Below are 23,714 nucleotides of genomic sequence, written 5' to 3' on the forward strand. Positions count from 1 at the left end.
CCACCAGCATCATCAGTAATTTTCAATTGGTCCATGAGATAAAACGTTTGGGAACCACTGATACAGATTTAATGAATTTGGGGGAATTCCTGTGCTATTATCACAGTACATCTGAGATCAGCCATTGATACAGAAAGCCTTGTGGTAGTAAAGGTTTTAAGGGGGGTACATGGGGCACTTATCCCACTCACATATGAAGGGAGCATCATACATGGAGGGGGCCACATCAACACTGGCAATACTGCAATGTTGCCAACCTTTTTCTTTCAGAATCCTACTAACTTGAGTTCTGTAAACCTAATGGGACAAAAATCATAAAACAAACTCTACCGGTGATAATGTCCTTTTGTCATGGTGGCATAAGCAAGATGGTTGCAGCCACAGCCAATGCGAATAGTAGCAACCCAGCCTAAACATAGTTAGATACAGTATTTTAATTTTATTATTACAGCAGAACCGCACTATAACCTCAATGTGGCTCGCTGAACCGCAGATTTGGATATACTGTGCCTATGACGATGTCCCCAGTAAAATGCTGTTCACAGAATGCAGTTAGAGTGGAGAAGAAAAGGGTTTGAAGAAGACAGAGATGAGAGAAAGTGAAACAGGACATAGGAGAAGGGATAACTGGAGCTGAAGAGGGGGTGGGTCATGGCTGCTGCTGTCTCTCGTTGCTCCAGGACAAGATGCAACAGGCTAATGGGACCTGCACTGTGTGGGCAAACAAACCCTGGTGGAGGGATGCAGGTGCCTCCCCATTCAGGCACAGCAGACCCACGCTGGAGTTCTGTTATTTTTGCACTTACCTACCAAAACAGTGATCAACAATCCAGATTGCTGCTCATAGGAGTGTTGGGAGTACAGCACCAATCTTGTTACAAGTGACTTGAACCAGTGGTGGGCGACAGACAGAATGGCAATCTATTTTCCCTCTGCTGATTCAACCTCTAAAGTGTTTGTTGTTTCTTCAGGCTTTGCTCCTCCCTTCCCTTCTTTTCCTATCTTTGTTCTCAGTTAGTAATAGCTCCCTGAGTGGAAGATGCATAACTGCTTCAGCATGTATGACTTTACTTTCTTGTAGTAATAAAACTTAAGTTTCTTTATTTTTCCAACCAGTCTTAACAGACCAGTTATTTCTGCAATATATACAGTATATACCAAAAACTCGAACAGGGAAAATATAACAAGATGTGTTTCTGGCACTGTGGGTGCTGAACTGGAACTTCTGAAAGCTATCATTGTCTTCTTGCAGAACCTCAAAAAGACATACCCTCATCGTGGGTACAGCTGGGAATGAGCTGTTCCCTCATTGGGGAACAGCTGCAGCACTAGGGGACTGAAGAAGACCTGCCCTGGGAGTGAGTGTCTGAGCATCTGAGTGCTTGCTACTCACTCCTTTGGGTTGCTGTCCCTCAAGGCAGCTGAAGTCCCTGGTAAGTGCTGCAAGGACTGGGACCCCCTACCTGGCCCATGCTCCAGAGAAAGGCTGCAGTCAATTTTGCAGCCTCTTGCAACAGCTGCTGGCTGGGTCAGGAGGCATAAAAGCCCAGCTGCCCTTGGGTGGCGGGTCTGCCGCTGCCTAGGTTGCCACCGAGGGTGAGGGCACTACCCCCCTTCTATTACCTTTTATTTAATTTGTCTTATTTTTCTGTTAAACCAATCTAGAGGAGATTGGTGGTGGGGAGGCCCTGTGGTGCATATGTAGTTTCTGCACAGGGTGAGAGCCTGTGCAGTGCTGAATGAGAGGAGAAAGTCGCCAGATGCCTTCAGAGTGGGAGTCTGTAACTGGCAGAAGGCTGGCCCTCCCTGGGCGTGAGACAGGAGGGGAGTAGATGGGCCCTGTGTGAAAAAGTATGAATGGGTATGACTGTTCCCAATTCCCGCAGTGGTCTACTGGGATAATTGGCTCAGGCAGATTTTGTTGGTGGGCTCGTGTTGAGTCCATATTAGGAAACCACTCTGTCTTAGAGCTGGCTGTGAGGGCCTGCACCTGGTGTCGGGCCAGGGAGATAGTAAACTAGGGTTGCTGTTGGTGTACTGTCCACCCTGCTGCCGACAGCTTCTCTGACAGAGCTGGTAGAAGACATCTCGGCTGTGGTGTTGGAGGAGCCCAGAACAATAGTGCTGGGTGATTCAATGTCCATGCTGAGGCTGCCTCTAGTGTTCTGGCTCAGGACTTCATGGCCTCCATGATGACCATGGGTTGTCTCAAGTTGTTATTGGCCCAACACATAGGGCAGGGCACACCCTTGACTTGGTTTTTGCTCCAGACACGGGTAGTCTGGAGATAGGGGGGTGGATGTCACCACACTGTCATGGTCAGACCACATCCTGGTGAAGTTTAGACTTATGGCTCCGATCATTCCCTGAAGGTGGGGGTGGACAGATTAAGATAAATAAATGAATAAAATAAGTAATAAGATGGTCCGCCCCCAGAGACTAATGGAATCCACAGGAGTCCTGAATGCCCTGGGGAAGTTCCCAGTAGATAGAGCAGGTGACCCTGTTGAAGCCCTTGTCATGCTGTGGAACGGTTGCCCGAGCACCCTCTCTAGCATTGTAGAGTCCAGTTTACACCTTGGAACATCAGTGAACGGCAATGAAACAGACTGGATGACGGCTAGAGCACAAGTGGCAAAAGACGTGCTGTGAGGCTGATCGGGCACGAGTAAAACATCATAACTATGCCTACTGTGTGGAAGTGACGGCGATGAAGAAGGCCCAGTTCTCTGCCTCCATCGCATCCTCAAGTAGCTGTCCAGTGGAGCTTTTCCGTATTGTCAGGGGTCTGTTGACATCAACTCCAGGAAATGGAGTCTTAGACCCTTCGGAGGCCCACTGTGAACTGTTTGCAAGGCACTTTGAGGGTAAAGTTGCTCGCCTCCATAGCAGTCTTGATGCCCCATCCACATTTACTGTAGTTCCCAATGAGGTGTCCAATGCAACGCCCACTGCAACTTCTTGGGAATGGTTTCAGTTGATGCGGCCTGATGACGTAGACAAGGTGCTTGCATTGATGTGGCCAGCAATGTGTCCTCTTGACCCTTGCCCTTCTTGGCTTATTAAAGCTTGCCGAGGGGGGTTGACTGAGTGGATCCAGGGTGTGGTCAATCCATCATTGCGGGAGGGAGTGGTTCCAGCAGCCTTGAAAGACATGGTGATCCGACCGCTCCTGAAGAAGCCCACCCTGGACCCATTGGTTTGTGACAACTACCAGCCGGTCGCAAATACCCCCTTTTTAGGGAAGGTGATTGAGAGGGTTGTGGCGCAGCAACTGCAAGTACTCTTGGATGAAACAGATTATCTTGACCCATCCCAGTCTGGATACAGGCCTGGTTATGGGACTGAATCAGCCTTGGTCGCCCTGATGGATGACCTTTAACAGGAGAAGGACAGGGGGAGTGCAACCCTGTTATTCTTACTTGATCTCTCAGCGGCTTTTGATACCATTGACCATGGTATCCTTCTGGGCTGACTTGGTGAGATGGGTATCGGAGGCACTGTTTTACAGTGGTTCCAATCTTATCTCCAACGCTGTTCTCAGAAAACAGCATTGGGTGACTGTCTTTCGGCCCCCTCGCAGTTGTGCTGTGGGGTGCCACAGGGTACCTTCTTGCCCCCCATGCTGTTTAGCATCTATATGAAGCCCTTGGGAGTGGACATCAGGAGATTGGGGGCAAGGTGTCAGCAGTACGCTGATGATACCGAGCTCTATTTTTCTGTAACATCTGAATCAGGAGAGGCAGTGCAAGCCCTGGACTGCTGCCTGGACTCGGTGGTGGGCTGGATGAGGGCCAATAAACTGAGTCTGAATCCTAGCAAGACCGAGATGCTGTGGGTTGGTGGTTCCTGAGTTCAGATAATTGGTCAGTTGCTGCTTTGGATGGGGATTTACTCCCTCTGAAAGAGGAGATCTGTAGTCTGGGGGTGCTCCTGGATCCATCTTTGTTGCTAGATGCCTAGGTGACCTAAGTGGCTAGGAGTGCCTTTTACCAGCTTCAGCTGGTAAGACAGCTGCAGCCATTTCTGGACAGGGATAGCCTGACCACTGTTGTCCATGCACTGGTAACCTCCAGGCTGGATTACTGTAATACGCTCTATGTGGGCTGCCCTTGAGGTTGGTCCGGAAGCTGCAGCTGCTGCAAAATGCAGCGGCGAGACTGCTCACTGGGGCAGGATATCGCCAGCATGTCACCCCACTGCTGAAAGAATTGCACTGGCTGCCCATTTGCTACCAGGCCACTGTCAAGGTTCTAGTTTTTGTGTACAAAGCCCTACACACTTTGGGACAAGGATCTGAAAGACCATCTTATCCCTTATATACCCAGTCGATCACTGCGCTCTTCAGGTAAGGGCCTCTTGCAGATACCATCTTATCAGGAGGTCTGTTCTGCACAACATAGGAAACAGACCTTTAGTGTGGCAGCACTTACCCTGTGGAATTCCATCCCCTTAAATATTAGATAGGCACATCTCTGTTATCTTTTCTGTGCCTATTGAAGACTTTCCTCTTTCAACAAGCCTTTTAAGTTGGGACATATCCCAGTCTGCATCTGTGTTGGAATTGCTTTTTAATATGTTCTTAAACTTTCTTTTTTAAAATGTTTTTAATCTTAGAAGATGTTTTCATACCTTTTTTTAAGTAATGTTTTTGAAGATGTTTTGTTTTAATGTGTTTTAAAGTTTGTTTTTATGATGTTTTAATGTTTTTAGTGCTTTTGTTTGCCGACCTGGGCTCCTGTTGGGAAGAAGGGTGGAATGTAATCATCATCATCATCGTGACTCATAACTCAAGAAGTCCAAAGAAAGCAAGAGGTTGAAAACTTATTTTTATTGTAAAGGCTGTATAATCTTAGAAGGGGGCGTGGCATGACTCATGAAGGGACCCTGCACTTCTAAATTTGCCACTATACTACTGTATCCCATCCTTCCTCCAAAAGGAGCTCACGGCAGTAATAACCTAAAAGATGACTATGCATTTCTCTACTCTGTGATATCAGTCCTCTGTACACCCATGGTAAGTTGGTCAGAAGTCATAACTACAAGGTGCACAGCTTTTAAACAACTTAACTCCGCTCCCCTCATTTCTAGCCATTGCATTTCTAACCATCTATGACCAGAGGGGCTCCACTGCTATTCCCTGCCTCCACAGCTCACCTATTCCCAGATTCCCCAATATGTCCTCCTTGCACTTCCCTAGTACTTGCCCTAAACTTCCAGTTTCGAATCTGGGGGCTAATTGACACATATATGATCCTCATCTGAGGAATACAACACCAAGTTATGACTTCCATGTGAGAACTGGCCATGACAGTTACAGCAACACAGAAAAACCTTCATATCAACTCAGATACCAGGTTTTCAATGAAAAACAGATCATATAGTCCACTACCAGTCACTAAGCATATAGCAGTCAAATTATTTCAGCACCCCTTTAAGGAAAACAGAAGAAACTGGGGAGGAGCAGATGTGCAAATCTGTATAATTTATTCCAGATACAAAAAAAGGGCATATGATTATATATTTATTTATTGTGTTAGTAACTACATTTATATTCTGTCTTTCTTTCATCATGCAACTCAAGGCAGTGTACATGGGATCCTCCACCCAGGGACTGAACAGACTCGGACCTGCTTAACTTCATCAAGATGGTCACATCATGTGCCTGGCAACCAGGACATGAATAACCTCATAGAGATTTGTCTATGCGTGTTCTACCACTTGTAGATGCACCAGATAAAGACTGAAGACATGTTTGTTACCTGTTGATGGAATGTCCAGCAGGAGTATGATCTACTTCATATCCTTTTCTCCTCAAAACATCTATCACTGTATTGTTGCCCATGAAGTGACCTATAGTAAATGAAAAATAAAATCCCCAAATAATAAGAATCTATTTACCCAAATAACATTGAATGCAGTCCAGATTAGTAGCAACACAAAATTTAGGTAACATCTACTTTAAATCTCTGCATTTCAAGAAGTTGACATTATAGAAGTATATAGTGGATTCAACTGAATTAGATTTTAGTTATTACACTGCCAAAGATGAGTGTACAGTTCTTATAACACACTACTCACTATACTGTGGATTATTAAGTAAAGAGTAGGGATGGAGGACATTTTTCTTTGGTCCATATTTTTAAGTGAGCTCACTCAATTCACAACTTCCAGATTAACATACTGATCAGAACATAAATCCTTTTTGATTTTTTACTTCTCTGAATTTTGTGATATTCTAGACTCAAAAATGAATCAAAATGTGTAAAAAGTGCAAATTTTAGGATAAATATATATTCAGAAATGTGTACACTTGGGATAAAAGACATATTTAAAGATGTATTTTGTGACAAAGTATGTATTATTTGAATTTGCATACAGACTTTAAAAAAATAAATGCTGTAATAGGCAAAAAAACTTGCAGTACCTAGAGCCAACAGATATTTCTATCAAACTTTAAAAAAATAGGAAAACTGGGTAGCTATAGTGAATGCACCAGGGGAGCAGGAGACCTGAACTCCTCTCTGAGATATTGGACTGCCCTACAAATTTGTCAAAATGCAATTTGGGTTGGTCTTTCACAGTCCAATCCACTTCCTGTGTAGCTTGAAGGAATTTGGTACCGTGTCCCTCTGAGCATATGGTGAAAGGTGGCAACACCTGCCATCTCCAAAGATGGAGAATTACATTTTGTATGTTTGTTGGTGTTCTTCTTACTTTGCTTCTTTCCTGTGTTACTACTGTTTCTACAGAGAATCTAACCTAGAAAATTATATTTATTTCATTATTCATCCTAGAAATCCGTGTCAAATTTATTTTTATTAATTTCAAAGCCTTTTTATTGGTCAATGTCATATGATGGTGAAGAGCGTTTTGTGTTTCAAACTGGAGGTTATGTTCTATTTCTATTTTGGGTGCATTAACAGTTGAATCTGAAATTGCAGCTTTATGTAAAATCAAATGTTGCTACTTCAGCAATGACTCTAGCTGTTGGAAAAAACAAACCTGGCCTGCCCAAGATGCGTTTTCAGCCTGCTATGCTTAAACTACTCCACGTAAGGAAAGGTGGGCATGGTCAACTAGAATTTCGCTAGAATATATTTCACCTCCCACTGTTTTATCTTGTGCAAACTGAGACACTCCTCACGTCCACTGGAGACGATTCTGCAGAACAGTCAGTGCCATTATTCCACAATTGTTTTTGGAGTTTTTTTAGTGTTGCAAAGTGTTGCTGTACAAAGTACTGCTAATCATGCTTAGGATAGGTGAAATGGACCATAGGGGACAGGGAGGAGAGGAGGAGGAAGGGCAGGGGTGGGGGGAGGAGGAGGGGAGCGGAGAGGAGGAGGATGGGGAGGAGGAGGGCAGGTTTGATTATTTGCATGCTTACTGAGTTCAATGGGATTTACTCCCGTGCAATTATGCTTAGGATACGTAAAAATGACCATGGGAGGAGGGGGAGGAAAGGGAGGGAGAAAGGGAAGGAGGAAGGGAGGGGAGCGGAAGGAGGGGGAGGGGGAAGGAGGGGATTGGAAGGGGTGAAGGAAGGGTAGGGGAAGGGCCAAAAGGGAGGGGATGGGGGAGGAGGAGGGGAAAGGCAGGTTTGATCATTTGCATGATTACTGAGTTCAATGGGATTTACTCCAGTGCAATCATGCTTAAGATAGGTAAAACTGACCATGGGGGAGGGGAGAGGGGGAAGGAAGAAGGGGAGGGGAAGGGGAGGGGCAAGAGAGAGGGGATAGGAGGGAGGAGGAGGGGAGGGCAGGTTTGATCATTTGCATACTTTTTGGGTTCAGTTGGATTTACTTCTGTGCAATCATGCTTAGGATAGGTGAAACTGACCTGGGGGAGGGGCAGGAAGTGGAGGGGAGGAGACTGGGTGGGCGGGCACTGGGCAGAGGGGAAGCCCCTTTCCAAAAGGAACACACTGTGAACAGTATCATTCTTTTTCAGGGTTTCCCCCACCTTTATTCTACAGCAAGCACATGTAGTCTCCCACCCAAATTTAAACCAAATTGTCACTGGCCACATCCACACCAGACCTTTATTCCACCTTAAGACAATTATGGCTTCTCCCAAAGAATCCTGGGAAGTGTTGTTTGTATAGAATGCTAAGAGGTGCTAGGAGAGGCCCTATTCCCCTCACAGAGCTACAATTCCCAAAAGAGGGGCTGACTGTTAAACCACTCTGGCCACTGGAGCTCTGTCAGGGGAAGAGGAGTCTTCTAACAACTCTCAGCACCCTTCACAAACTACACTTCTCAGGATTCTTTGGGGGAAGCCAGTACTGTGTCAAGTGAAATAAAGGTCTGGCATGAATGTGGCCCCCTGATAAGGCAAGCCAAGCAGCTGTGAGTATGGCTTTTAGAACACTGACAGTTGGTTCTTACTGAGCATGCCCGGGCTTATCATTGATTCCAATGCTAAATTTCTTACATTAATTAAAAATCAGCCAGGCATTTTTTAAAAAACTTTTAAACTGCAGAAGATGAAGATCAGAGTATGGAGCAAGGTCAGTAAGAGGATTACAGGTACTCTGTGAACATGGCTGATTTTTAATGAATTTCAACAAAGTATAAGAACATTGACAAAAAAAAGTCCAGCAGGGGTCTGGGTTTTTTCTCTCTTCTTACATTTTGAACTCTTGATTCTCTCTGTTTTGTGTATCACCATGAAAACTTAGAGGGTTGTAAACCAAGAGTTTCTGAGTTCAAGACTGTAAGTTTTGTAACGTTTTGTTTTCAAATGAGCTTATGGGAAGTAACAGAATGGCATGGGGGTATTTTCAATTTAACACTGCAGAATGCAAAAAATCCATGCTTGTGATACTATACAGCCACTCTCATGGCTGTATAATCACAGATAAGCCAGAAATGGACAGAACACAGTTATGAATAAACACATGGAAAATGAACTGACCTTTCCATCCCTATTACTGTGAACCAATTAGATGCTCTGTGTGTTGAATCTTCTTTAAAAGTTCTCAGTTCATCTCTTTCAAATATAGCACTAGTTTCCAATCTGTGTGTTCTGGGGAGTTCAGGGGTTGCCCATAAAGAGGAACAGCAGGCAAGCTTCCCTTAACTGCCAATCTTCCTCTGCAACCCAAAGCCATAGAGGAGTGTTCAATGCATTCAAAGATGCGTTCTCAGTTTTCCCACCTGTGGGGGGGAAGTATGAGGACCCTGCAACCTGCACCCCCTCCATCATGGGTGAAAAAGCAGGTTGGTATGGACTAGAAGACTGCAGGGGAAAAGATTAAGCATTACGTAGCTTCTCTCTGCATTCCCTTCTCCTCAGGCTGCTTTGGGCGTTTTTGTATATTGTTGATGTTGTTGTTTTACGTGTAGGACAGGGCCAAGTTTTATGTTAGCCGTCTTTGACTCTTGTGCTTGCTCTCATCATCCACCTGCAAATATGTGGATAGATGGTTGAAAGGATTTCAGACTCCTTGGGTGTATGAACAGCCATAGGTGAGACACAAAGGGAGAAATCAACGTGAATACTACAGGAATTGGAGCCATAAACTGGCACTGACCCCATTTTAAACAAAGCAGTTATTTTATGCTGAGCACTTCCTCCTCTATTAAAAAGATAAAAACTGCTTCTCTTATCTCTATACTTCATAGTGATATCTTCTGCTGTCTAGACATGGGTCAATAACCTCTGTGGTGGCAGTTGGGGCAGGAAGAGGCCACTTCCGCTGTAATACTGAGAGCTACATGGCGGGCTGTTCACCAGACTTTTTGGTCTTCTCTTTTGCCCTCTCAAGGCAAAATAAAATAATAAAATAAATTCTGTGACTAATGCCTAGTAGCAAAATGCACGGTGGCAGCCAAGGGTATGGAAGACACAAGAAAAACTAGGGGAAATTCAACATGCCATCAGCATCATTGAGGGCTACTCTAATATTTGACCTGTTTAGCTCTGCGCTTTGTCTTTAGGTTGCCACAGGATTCTTTGATGGAGTCATTATGTCTGCAATTCTATGCGCACTTACATGAAATTAAATCTCATAAAGCCTGGTGGGACTTGCTTCTGAGTAAATGTGTACAGGACTGTGCTGCATTAAACACCATTTACACTAAACAGAACTATTCCTTTGAGAAGGAAGCCATTTAAAAGAGAGGGGCTTTCTCCCAATATGAAGGAGTAACTGATCAGGCCCCCAAGATCAAAGAGAAACATTCTCAACAATTGTGGGAAAATGTTGGACTAAAAGAACAAAGTAGAAAATGAAGCAAGTGCACACAAAAACACACGTGTGCAAAGGGTTCCCCCTCCGCCCCAAGAATCCTTAAAATCCATATAATGAGTCTTGCATTATTTTCCCCCTCAACAATGTGCCAGTACTTGACAAACTATACACCCAATGGATTACACCCTCTTGCAGTAACCCATCTCTCTCCATCCCCAGAATTAGACAATAAAATTAAACTGGAACAAGGACCTTCTCTTTGTACTGCAGAGTGTTTGCCTCCTTTTTTCAAGCCTTGCAAGATTTGATGAGTTAATAATTTGCTTCTGTTCCCAAAACACAGGCACAGCCTGGGCTCTCCAATAGTTGGAGAACGATTTCTATGTAAAAAAAAAAAAAATCATCCACCCACTTAATTTTTTAAAAAGAACAAGCCATAAACAACTCCGGGTGAGGGGAGGGGATTCACCCTCCCAAAGCATAAGATCAAACAGTCTTACTTGATGGGAGGCTCTGCCCACGGAGGCATGATAGGGAGTGCAGGCCTCTTTCACCTGTTTTCTATTTTGGCCTAACACACTTGAATGCCCCCAAAGAGAAAAGCCCTGAGCCCTTGTCCCATCAGAAAGGCCCCCCTCCTCTTTTTGTAGTCAGCTCTCCATTATCCCCATATAGGTGAAGTGATGAATTTGAGAGGTCAATTTACTCTGGCAGGGGGTAGGCAGCCATGAATCTCTATTCTTCTGTGTTCAAACTCAAAAAGGGAGAGACACTCTTCTAGGGAGTAAAGTAAGGCACAAGCTTTTAATCCAGATGGAAATGAAGTGAGGTTGGTATCACTGCTGGAATAAGCAATATGGTTTCATGGTTTGGTTTTACATACAAAGTCTAACTGATTTGTGCATTCAAGCCTGACAATGGATTGAGTTCCAAAGTCCTTTTAAGAATAAAAAGTTCCCTGTTAAAAGAAGTTCTGCATCATGCTGGAAAACTGACATTTCTTCACATATTACATTTTAGGTGTACACCTAAGATCACTGTTCTCACATTTGCTACCTGGAGTAGTTTCTCTTTGGGATTTAAGCTGGAGACATATCACTCTTGCTCCCCAGAATAGTTATATATTTTTCCTTAATCAGATCTCAAAACAATAGGGAAGGCATCTTGCTTGCAATTGTGGGATAGCTCAGTTTGTATTTCAGGATACTCCCTTCTCTTTTACGCTGCCATTCAGAGCTCAGGAATGTGACTGTTCTCCCTAGATAATGATAATACTTCCAGGATTTTCCTTGCACTTGTCAGCTGTACTGCGGACTGCAACCTTACTCCCTCCCTTAGGATGATGTCACTGCTTGCATATAGGTAGGGGTGGGTGGAATCAGTGCTGCATGGGGCCTCTACTACAATGGGTATGGAGGGAGGGTGAGAGATCTATCAAGAATTGTAGCTTAATATTTAACATACACTTTCAGCTCCTATGATGGCACACTATTGATGATTACATTCAGGGGCAAGTTAGACAAGACGGCAAGCATGCCACTGGCTAGATGCACCAATGGTGTGCCCATGAGAGGTTGGGTTATGTTCTGGCCTCTTTATTGATGGCTGAATTTAACAATGTAATGCTGTCTTATAGCTATAAAAACTATACATAAACATACTAAATAGCAAAGAACTTTATGTGTGTAACTCTTACGTAGCTAAAACAACACCATCCACATACAAAAACAAATAACTCCCAATGAGGACTGAGCATGCTCAATGTCCATGGAATGTTCAGCTTCTGGGAAGGGGGAAAATGAAGGGATGGAACAGAGCATACTGAAAGAAGGCATGGCTGGCTGGAACACAGAACACTCACTGCAACATTTTGTTGCAGATTTCACTTGTTCTGCACTGTGGTCCCCATGGAATTTTTGAAGACCTGCAGGTGAAACAACCTTAGCAGGAACAACATATGCCTGGAAGTAGTCACTTTTCATTATCATCTCCACAAAGCCTTGTATTTAATTTTATTAGTTCTAATTTATTGTTAGCCAACTAGGAGGCCTGTTGTCAGGCAAAAGGGCAAAGCATAAATATTTTAAATCAATAAATTGTAAATCAATGCTCAGATGCTACAGTAAATGAAGACTTGTTTGTGTTCCATCTCTTTGTGTGCCTTGCAGCATCACACAACTCCTCCTCTTAAAATGTTGCATTTGAAAACATTTAATCCCTGATCAGCGACTAATTTAAAGGAGGAGGAGACATAAGGGGCAGGTTTCAAACTCAGCATGGGTTGTAAGGCCAGCAATGTTAATTGTACCTACTGCCTCACTCATGGAAAATCCAAGGCCCAGGCAAAGGCCTCCTCCTGAGCATGAACTGCAATGGAGGTCTTGGCAGAAGACTCCCCTTTTTGTGCAGTGCGACCACTCTCTTCAAGGCACAAGCATTCAGAACTCAGGGATGATGGGACTGTGCTTTCCTGTCCAATAATGATGCTCCCTGACTTCCCCTCCACCACCACCACAATTTGTCACCTGCAGTGTGGACTATGTCAGGGATTTCTGGTATATCTTGGGGAAATGAGGTACAGAGGATGTCGCCATTGCTTGAGTACTGGCAAAAAGAAGGAGAAGGAAACTGGTGCTGTTTAAGGCCTCTCTACTTCAGTGGGCACAGGGGCAGAAGGGTATGAATCCAACAGAATTCAACACTTCTGCTCTTCTTTAACATCCCCTCTACTTTATGTGAATAACTATAAAGGCTCTTTCCTCATGCACATCATCTTTGTAATCCCAGTTGCCTAAAGAACATAAAGAGTGAACTCCAACAGACCTACATTTGCTGTTCACTGGAGGAAGGGGCTTAAAAAAACTAAGACACTGGTGAAAGACGACATGAGTTAAAAATTATTAAAATGCATAGTAAATAAGAGGGGATGTCCTTAGACTCAGGGGCTATGCTGAGAAGCAGATGGAAAAGTCCTTGCAGGGGAAAGCAAGCAGACTAAGCCCCTAGGTCTCCAAAAGCCTATTCCTAATTTATTCTTTTCTTTCCTCCTCTTCTGGCTTGACTTTGTTTCAAAAATCTCAGCTGAAGCTTGTTAACAATTTGCTTTTTCTTAGTTAGGTAAGTTCTGACTCAGCACTTTTTTCTTTGTGGGAGTCTCTCGGCTGGGTGGCCTTTCCGTGAACTCTGGAGCTCTGAATGTAGTATCTGCCTCCACCAAGGATAAGCTTTTTGGGGAGGGGGTGCTGGAGCTCCAACTATCCCACCATTATCATGTTGCTGTCTCTCAGAAACTACTAAATAAAACAGACCGAAAGTTCCTAGGTTGTGCCTGTTATTCCCCCTTGTGACATACTGAGGAGGGCATGGATGTAAGAGTGTAAAATGAAAGTCCTACTTCACGTTTCAGACTGGGGGACAGGATTACATTTTTGGAATTTCCCCTGTATTTAAAAAAAAATCTCTGTAGCAAACAAGTACAGTGGAAATGAATCGAGGCAGAACCTCTCATTCTTGTTTTGGGTTGTTGGTTTGGTATTTTTCATATGGAGAAGCAAGATTTCAAAAAAAGGCATCTCCTACTGGCAATCTATTCATTCTACCACCTCACTCTGCTGACTGTGCAGACAGACCAGGCCTTATTCCACACTGATGATAAAAATTACCCAGTATTCCAACCCCCCAAGGATATTACCCAGTCAGGGAATTTGGACAGTTTCCTTTGAGGTGCCTCACAAAGGCCATGCAGAACACAGTAATATGCAAACTGGTAAACTGGCACAGTATGCTCAGCTTAATCTGTTTGAACCTGACCTTATCGTGGATTAATTTTGATGCAATATTTTGCTGTTCACAGCCCAGGAATCTCCTCAAAGTGGACATATATTTAGAAACCATATATTGAATGTATGTATAAAAACATTTTTATCCTGCCTCTTGGCCCTACCTGACAGCTCACGATCAGAACATAATACAATAAAAAAATTATAAAAGTAAACCAAGACCTAAAAGAAAAAGGAAAAAAAAAAAAAGGCCCCAACTAAAACCGTAACCCATAGCAGCTTAGGGGGCACCTTAAATCAACCCAAAGGTTTGGGTTGAAAAAGAACTCTGCCCCCCTCAAAATAATTAGCTACATAATCTATGTGCTATGGCCAAAAAGGCCCTATCCCACATTCCAGCCTACTGCAACAGGGTGCAAAGCAAAACCACATATGAAGAACACAACAGATGGGTAGGCTTATATGGGAGAAGGCAGCCCTTCAAATGTCCTAGCCCCAAGCCATCCAAGGTTTTATAGATTGCCAAAGGCACTTTGAATTATATCCAAAAACAATTTCCATATATGCTGCTCATAGAACAGCATCTGTAGTAATCATCACCATTAAAAATAGTATTTAAGCAAGAACTTTACATTATTAGGAAATTGCTTCCTTACCTCACCCCCTTCAAATTAACTGCTCGATTAAGCAATTCCCTTCCTTGTAATGCTTTTACAGAAAGAGAATGTGGGCCATTGTTAGCACCTAGGATATTTCCTTCAAACAGTTCAACTCTACACACATTTACCTGGCACTCAGTAAACTCCACTGACACTAGTGTAGGCCTTACTTCTGAGTATATGAATACACACTACTGATCTGTAAATCATAACTTTCAGTTTGATTCAGCCTGTACATGGGGGGGGGGACTGAGAACGAAAGTGAGCACAGAGAAGGGAGGGAGGGAAAATGCTAGATAGGAGAATCAGAAGATGAAGCAAGATTCATCAGCTTCTAAAAATGCATCCCAGATATTTGTAAGTGTAAAAACTACCCATTCCTTTATTGCTCAGGGACAAGCTAGATGCAATGCTAAATATGGTGCTTCAGATGCTATGACGCATTGGTTTTTACATAGTTAACCATTTCCTCCACTAACCTGAGAAAAACTGGGACCTGCAGCACCTATTAGCAATTAGACTAAGTTTTCTCTCTAGTCATCACACAATTACAAAGCAAACATTTGATATCTGGAAGCCGCCATGAGTTCCGGTTTTGGAAAAAGGGCGGGGTAAAAATAATGACAATAAATAAATAAATAAATAAAACAAAATTCATACCCATATAAAATAACATAGGTAACACAAACCAGAATACAATTATGTAAAAAAAAATATTTAACATTCTGAATCTCCCTGGCATATAAATTATTTTGGAAACAAACCAAAAAAATCCCACAAGCACAGTACTTTAAAGTGATGCTTTTAGCATAGCATCCTTTCTTGTTTGATCAATCATGACGTTGAACCACCTGCCTCGATCCAGAGGAGTATTGGCCTTCCAGGCCTGTATTTTGTTTTTAAAATCATAACGCTTATCACATCTCTATAAAATACCTGAAGTAATAGACACTGTGACATCCCCACCCACCTATCCCTGCCTTCCTGCAGCATTTGAAGGTGATGTCTGTCTCTATACACTGTAGAATTTACCCTCTACGCATGTACAGCGACCGTAAAGTACCTCCCAATCTTTATGTGCATTACTTTCACTTACAGCCTTGGCACTCACTATCCCACTCTTATCTCTGGGTGATCCTGGATACCCCCAAACCCACTCTGATTATTTTATTGCTAGGTGGTATGTGAGGCAAACTGTTCCTTCAATGATTACTCTTATGGTATAAAGCTGCCATCAATTTCAGAATGAAACACCTTTAAAGTATTTATCAAGAGACTCTGAAGATAGTGTGTTTTAGATTTAGTGCCATTTGATATTATGCCCCCTCACTAACTGATATTTATATAGTAGATAGCAACCAAGCTTAGACACGAGTATGAAACAGTATCAACAAAATTATACTTTTTTACATGTGAGTATTTTAAAACATTGAAGATGATATTAAGCTCTGTATATATCACTACACCACCCTATCTAACTAAGAAGAGGACAACAAAAAGGGTAGAACAAGAGCCCTATTCCAAAAGATTAGAGAAATTAAAGAGAAATTTAAACCAAGTGTAAGGATGTTGAATAATCAACAGGGGAACACACTGAATGACCGAGATGAAATAAAAAGAAGATGGAATCAATGCACTGAAGAATTCTATAAAAGAGATGCAAGGATGACAGATTCATTCACAGAGGAACCATATGATGAAGAACCAGAAATTTTAGAATATGTGAAAGCTGCTCTTGAAATACTTGGAAGAAACAAATCACCAGGAACAGATGGCATACCAATGGAGTTGCTACAAGCAACTGAGATTGAATCTGTCCAAATTTTGACAAACATTTGTCAAGAAATATGGAAAACTAAACAATGGCCCACAGACTATTACACAACTATTGACTAGAAGCATTCAGTATACATCCCAATGCCAAAGAAAGGGGATCTTAGGGAATGCAGTAATTAAAATGCCAGACGTCCAAGCTGGATTTAGAAGGGGAAGAGGTACCAGAGATCATAAAAAGAAATGGGGGTGCCATAGCATCTGATAGTTCTGATGCGCAACCTATATTCTGGACAAAAGGCTACTGTAAGGACAAAATATGGAGAAACCGATTGGTTCCCAATCGGAAAGGGTGTGAGACAGGGGTGTATTTTATCACCCTACTTGTTTAATCTAGATGCAAAACATATACGGAAAGCGGGGTTGGACCAAAATGAAGGAGATGTGACAATTGGAGGGAGAAATATCAATAAGATATGTAGATGATACCATACTACTAGCAGAACCAGGGATGATTTGAACCAAATGCTGATGAAAGTTAAAGAGGAAAGTACAAAAGCAGGACTACAGCTGAACGTCAAAAAGACTCAATTAATGACAACAGAAGATTTATGTAACTTTAAAGTTGACAACGAGGGCATTGAACTTGTCAAGGATTATCGATACCTTGGCACAGTCATTAACCAAAATGGAGACAATAGGGTGGTTCATGACAGATGCTATTGGAGGTTGCTGTTTCATAGGGTCGCCATAAATTGTAATCGACTTGAAGGCACATAACAACAACAACAAAAAATATTTGGACCCCAGGTGTTTTTTGTTTCCAGAAAACAGTAAGTGGAAACTGGTTGAAATCTGAGGATGACGTACCGGTTAAAATTTGTGACAATGTCCTAGGAGGACATCCCTGTAGGTCTACTTCTGAGTCAATTACAAAATGAAAAGAGCTCCTGGGGTCCAAATGTACTCCAGAAGTCTGCATGAAGTACCATCAAACTGAAATCAACCTTGCTGAATTACTTTTCAAAAAAATCTTCCTTAATTAAAAAATTAAAACATTTTTTTAGCCTGCATCCAAAAGGATAGAGCCTGGAGGACTAATCAGGTGTAGCAGAAGATAGGTGTCATAATTATTAAAGCCTTGCTCCATGGCCTCATTCATTATAATGAGGGTAGGAGGAACAAGGCCTCAGCTGCTGATCTAAAGAGACAAGGAAGTTCCTGTGGGAGGAGGAGCTCAGAAATGCAAGAACATGTCCTGGAGAACTAGACAAGCCTCCTTGGAGGCTTAATCCAGTACTATTTACCAAAACCACACACTTAGATCTTATTGCACCCTCAGGAGCTTCACTAAAATTCTAATAACACCCAAATGCATTCCGCTGGCATTGTGGAAATAGAAAAGCTTCACTTGAAAATTTCACATAGCAAGAACAAGTTGGCAGTTATAATACTAGACATATAAGATATTCGCTAAACCACATACAAGCATTAAAAATAATTGAGTTGACTTATCTTGGCATCTGGTAATTGCTCATATAATAGAGACTCAATATATGGAATGAAAAGGTATCAAAGACGTTATAAACATGACAGCAAAAAAGATAACAAAAATAAAAAGAGCTCTCTACACATTTATTTAATAACTCTGGACTGGAAAAGATTTAGGCAACAATTAGAGATGGTTATAAATAGCAAGCCACAGGAATGGCTAGACAGCAACATGGTAAAACATTTCTGCACACTGCTGAGAAGGAAGATATTTCTTGTCTTAGTCCATTTGCTTCTGAAGAAAAAGCTGGATACAAAAGCAATGATTTCCAGATTTGAAGCTTACGTTGGCCAAAAGAATGGAACAATGAAATGGTTCCTATGTTATTCTTGACATCCAAAGGAGGGGTAAATTTGCCCTTCCCCATGTAGTCACCAAGTGCAGCTCTGATGGGGAGATTGTAAAGATGTGCTGCTGGAGGATCTGCTGGGTGGAGGTTATACTTGTGCCCTGCTTCTGGTGACTTCAGCCATTGAGAATAAAACCTCTTCTTTACATAACCCACTCTCTGGTTCTTTTTCTTTGTGTCAAAATGTCTATTACACACTTCCTGCCATACAGTTAAACCCTTTTCCCATCTGCAGAGTTTAGTTCTTCAGTTTTGTTAGTAGTTCACTTTTTTATTTTTTCATTGTTGCATTCTTTTCTAATGAACTTGTTTATAAGCAAGATTGTTTAGCTGAAGAATTGTTGCACATTACATCAATATTTTTCAAAAAACAAGAAGATTCTGTAGAAACAGAACACACAAGCCATGTCTCCTTGTATTCTCTCTTTCCTTACCTAAGAGAGAGTCATTTCAGATTTGCAGTGAAAGAACTCCTGCATACAAGACCAGGTCAATATTATGTGTATAGCAGTGGGACTGCAAAGGTTAATTAGTTTACCTGTGTCTAGGTGTTCCTAATGACTAACACTCCTCTCAATTTTTTTCTATTTAGAACCACCTCAATATATGTCACCTTTTTTAAAACAGGCAAAAAAATAATATATTAGAAAAGTACATTCAAACATGAATAGAATGTTTTCTTCACAATTGAGCAACTGCAGCCTTGCCCACCTAGTTCAAGCTCCTCTTCCATCTTGTTATAAAAACTCTTAGAACACAGTCTAAGTGTGTTTTTGAAAAGTTCATACTGACGCTATAGTGACTCCACTTGACCACACCCACTTGCTTTCATCACTGCATTTTGCCCATCCCAGATTTAGAGGGCAAGGATGTGTGTTTGCTGTAACTTGAGGTATACAGCTCATCTTCAGTGGCTATAAATGATTGTTATTCTGAATGAAGTCTCAATGGTTCAGCACATATTGTTACCCCCTCCAAAAAAAATCACATTTGTGCGACATCAAAAAGAATAAGCAAAACCAAATGTGATATGCCCTTTTACCTTTAAAACACCACCACCACCACCACCACCAAACATACCAGCTCCAAATGCAAAGAAGAAACTTTTGTCAGGATACTCTTCTAGTAGATCTTTCACTCTCTTGCCCATCCGCTCATTCCGCTTGTAGATAAGCTCTTTGCGGAAGTAGTTGTCAATCTCCTGAGCAGTGATGCGTTCATGAGGTGGCAGAGTGGAATTGATGAAATTTGGGACCTATGCAAGAAAGGAAGAAGTTTTAAAAAGGAAGCATGAATTAAAGTTTATAGTAGAGCCCAACTAGATATTACAGGAACATAAGACTGTGGCCAATCTGTTCCTCTCCAGTGATTGTTTAACAAAGAAGTTTCATGACATAATGTAATTACCATCAACATTTCCTTGGCCCTGTTCCAATTCACTGGTCACCAATTGCAATGGACACTGAATGTGATTAAGTTGCATCATGTATTTCTCTTACTTGATGTTAGAATCATTGCATTTCTCCATAGCAGCTTTTGTCAACCTGGTGCCTGTTGCTGCGCAGTCTGGAGCTGATGGGAATTATAGTCCAAAATATCTGGAGGCACCAGATTGGTAAAAGCTGCTCCACAGGGTGCCAGATTTGTTTCTTCTGAGGAGCATAGTTGCTTTTTCATAAACAAAAAGGACAGACAGCCTTTCTGATAGATAGAAGACTAAAAACATGAAAGAAAATATGTGGGTCAGCAATATCTACTCAGTCCCTGAAAAATGACAGACTTCCCTAAGCACATGTTCTATTGCATAGCTGCTACTACACATAAGACTCTAACAGTTCTTTCTTCACAAAAAGGAAGCAACGCAGAAGAGCAACTCCCTAGATGAAGGAGGGAAGTTCATGTGGGAATAAGCATTCCACATGGTACATTCAGTACAGGCTGAGTAGAACTTTAGAGGTAAACATTGGCACTTTACCAGTTGTCTAACTGAGCCACTGACATAGCACTGCCTGTCCTCTCTCATCTGCTCTAGAGCTTACAAGTTGTAACAGTCAGTGCTTCTAACAAACATGGAAACTCTGAATTATAACACAGTTACATATAGCAACATATCACTGTATTACAGAATTTATTTTCCTAATAACCAACAGGCAAATTAATCAACATTTCATTTCTCCATAGGTTGCCAGATCTGCTCCTTGTAAGGGTCAGTGGGCTTTCCCTAAGCAAAGATGGACAGGCAGAAATGGTGTAACAGTTATTATACTATTTAGAAAAGAAAGAAAGAAAGAAAGAAAGAAAGAAAGAAAGAAAGAAAGAAAGAAAGAAAGAAAGAAAGAAAGAAAGAAAGAAAGAAAGAAAGAAAGAAAGAAAGAAAGAAAGAAAGAACACAGGGTGCAAAGTTCCGGCCTAAGAAAGAAGTGAACTTCTAAGGAGAAGTTTACACATTGTTTGCTATCCGTGGGTGCCACTAAAGAGACCTCCCTTTGCAATTCATGTAGCAGGGAGTAACAGTACCTTTACACTATGCTTTGATCCAACCAATTCAGCATTTGCATGCTGGTGTCAGTTATTCCCACGGCTAGGTGGATCTGGAATGCAATATCATTTATTTATACCAAGAGAGGCATTTAAACATCATTGCATTGTTCACCAGCATAGTGAGGCTTCACAGCAGGAACCAGAACCAGCCAGTCAAGGTATAAAATTTTATCCTATCCATCACTTCACCACCACCCAATTGCTCTTTAACATATATTATTTTTACTACATAGCAGCTACTATGCCTAATTCAAGAGAAGCAAGCAGAATGTAATAAAATATGCAGAGAAAACTTTGGAGTTTATTAATTGAGTGGATTTTAACGCAGCAGATTCAGATTTGCTAGTCCACTGCAATTTACAATAAATATATTAAAATTATTTTTAATTTAACACAACTTGGGAAAAGTAGTCGTGGTACAGAAGACACAAGACAAATGTCAGAAAGCAAGAGTATGACTATTTGTTGTTCAGATTAGCGAAGAAGCACAACTGGGAATCAGTTATAAGGAGTCATGTAATATCAGCTGACCCAGTCTGGTCTATTGGCCACAGGGGCGTCACTACCGGGGTGCGGACCGCACCTGGGTGACACCCTGAGGGGGGTGACACCCAGAGCCGCCCCACCCCGCGCCGTTGCCTGGCAAAGGAGCCGAGAAGCACTCCGGGTCGGTGCAGCCAACTCCTCCTCGGAGGCGGGTGGGCGAGACTGAAAGCAGGCGCCTGCTCACTGGCGGTGAAGCCAGGACGGGCCTTCCACCGCCAGCCTGGAGCACGTGGTGAGTGCGTGAGCACGCGCGCACACACGCAAAAACAGCCACCCCCATCCATGCACCTGGGAGGGTGCACGCCGGAGATCCACACACACACCCCGCACTCCCGCTAGTGACGCCGCTGATTGGCCAAGAATGCTTCCTTGGCTGGTGTGGCTAGTATCCCTGTTTTTTCTCCCTTTGAGCTGGACAACTGCACTCAGGCTAAACCCCTAGCTTTCACTCTGGACGATGCCCCACAGGACTTATTCCCGAGAAATATTACAACTATGAAACCATGCCATGCCCCAAATCAAAGATTTGATAACAGAAATCACATGGCATGCTGCATCATCATTAAGTTTTTGACTGCTTTCAGTCAAAGGGTCTTCTCTTCATGCCTTTCAAAATAAAAAAACAATAAAACAAAGTCAGAGTGAGCAACATTCAGAAAGCATATACTGCTTAATTCTCAAAAGCCTGGGGAAATAAAATAAAGTTTTTTAGATGTCTTAAAAAGAAAAAAGGCATATAAATGAACCTTTTGGGGGAAAGCATTCCACTGCTCTCAAGCCACAACCAAAGACCAGACCAATCTCAGTTTTTAAAAAGATAGCACTTGGTGCAGTCTCACTGACTGATCTTAAAGCCCTGCGGGGTCATATGAGAGGGGAAGACACTCTCCAAGACATTCAGGGTCCAGGGCATGGAGGGCTTTAAGAAGACAAAAATAGCACCTTGGTCCTAAAAGCAGACTGGTTTAACCAATGCAAATATCAGATCACATGTAATGTTCACATTGACCCACACCTGTCAGATAAATAGGTGCATTTTGTACCAGATGAATCTACCAGACCATTTTCAAAGGCAGCCCCACATACAGTACACTGAAGTAGTTCACAACCTGGATATCACCAAGACATAAATGACAGCGGCCAAGACTCTGTCTTCTTGAAATGGCTGCAGCTGGTGAGAATGTGGAAGCTGACACACAAACTACCTTTCTGAACTCACGAGGATGACATTTTTCACCTAGCTTTACCTTATGCTTCCCAATACTCCCAGAGGGCAGGGCACAGAATAATGGGCTCAAGTTGCAGGAAGCCAGATTTCAACTGGGCATCAGGAAAACTTCCTAACTGTTAGAGCCATACGACAATGGAACCAATTACCCAGAAAGGTAGTGGGCTCTCCGATACTGGAGGCATTCAAGAGGTTGCTGGACAGCCATCTGTCAGGAATACTTTGATTTGGATTCCTGCATTGAGCAGGGGGTTGGACTCGATGACCTTGTAGGCCCCTTCCAACTCTATTATTCTATGATTCTATGATATCAGTGGATAAAAGAGCCACTATTAACCCTAGGTATCAATTTTATTTTCACATAACAAAAATATTCAATGCCCTCATTAAAATAATCCTTCCTTCTCATCTGCTTAACAAATCAGAAGCATGAAACAACAGCAAAAACACTTCCAGAAGTAGAATTGTGGGCTGCAACGCAAACAAAAAAGCATCCATACTATTTTAAACTGCAAAAAGGTATGCCTTTTAAAGTTGTCTATTGGGAATACTGGCTGGCTAGCAGGAGAGGCTGATTAATAGTAGTGAGTGAAGCACAAGGGAATGAGGGGGTAAGACTCACTTGAGAAGTGTCATGATTGAAGATGATGGAGTTGAGGTCTCCACAGTTGTAATGCTTGATAAGGTCCTCTGTTGTATAGGGGATCTGCAGGCTGCCTGCTCGGAGATTCTCCTGCTGCAAAAGAGTCTGATTCAAAGCAAAGATCACCTAGGTGGGGGGGAAAGGAGGAAAAGGCAGAGTTCCCCATAAGTCCTTAATTGCATTAGCTAAGAAAGATAGACACGAATAAAAATCTTAGCTCAACCCTACATGTATCTTTAACACCCAAACCTCTACTACACAGAAAGATAATTTATATCAACATCTGAAGAACTTTGGCTGAACACTGAGAGGCCTCTTAATGACCTGATAACTATACTGCATGAGCCCTTTATTGGTATGCTAGGGTTGGGGTTTTTTGGTTGTTTTTTAGGGAGAAAAATACATATACTCTGTATAGTTGTTCAGGTCAAACTATGTATTGC

The 23,714-nt window shown here is 42.3% G+C and overlaps 1 protein-coding gene across 2 annotated transcripts in view; it reads right to left on the reverse strand.

Annotated features, from left to right (window-relative positions):
• Positions 1–23,714, reverse strand: part of TRABD2A (TraB domain containing 2A) — a 114,417-nt gene that overhangs the window by 9,614 nt on the left and 81,089 nt on the right. For both annotated transcript variants that reach the window (XM_061634033.1, XM_061634042.1), the window contains exons 3-5: positions 23,251–23,397; positions 19,394–19,568; positions 5,763–5,853 (exon numbers count right to left, since the gene is read on the reverse strand). In XM_061634033.1, the coding sequence (XP_061490017.1) occupies positions 5,763–5,853; positions 19,394–19,568; positions 23,251–23,397 (413 nt within the window). The remainder of the gene's footprint in view (positions 1–5,762; positions 5,854–19,393; positions 19,569–23,250; positions 23,398–23,714) is intronic.

The sequence above is a fragment of the Rhineura floridana genome, chromosome 1 (genome assembly GCF_030035675.1).
Source record: "Rhineura floridana isolate rRhiFlo1 chromosome 1, rRhiFlo1.hap2, whole genome shotgun sequence".
In the NCBI taxonomy this organism is placed as follows: Eukaryota; Metazoa; Chordata; class Lepidosauria; order Squamata; family Rhineuridae; genus Rhineura; species Rhineura floridana.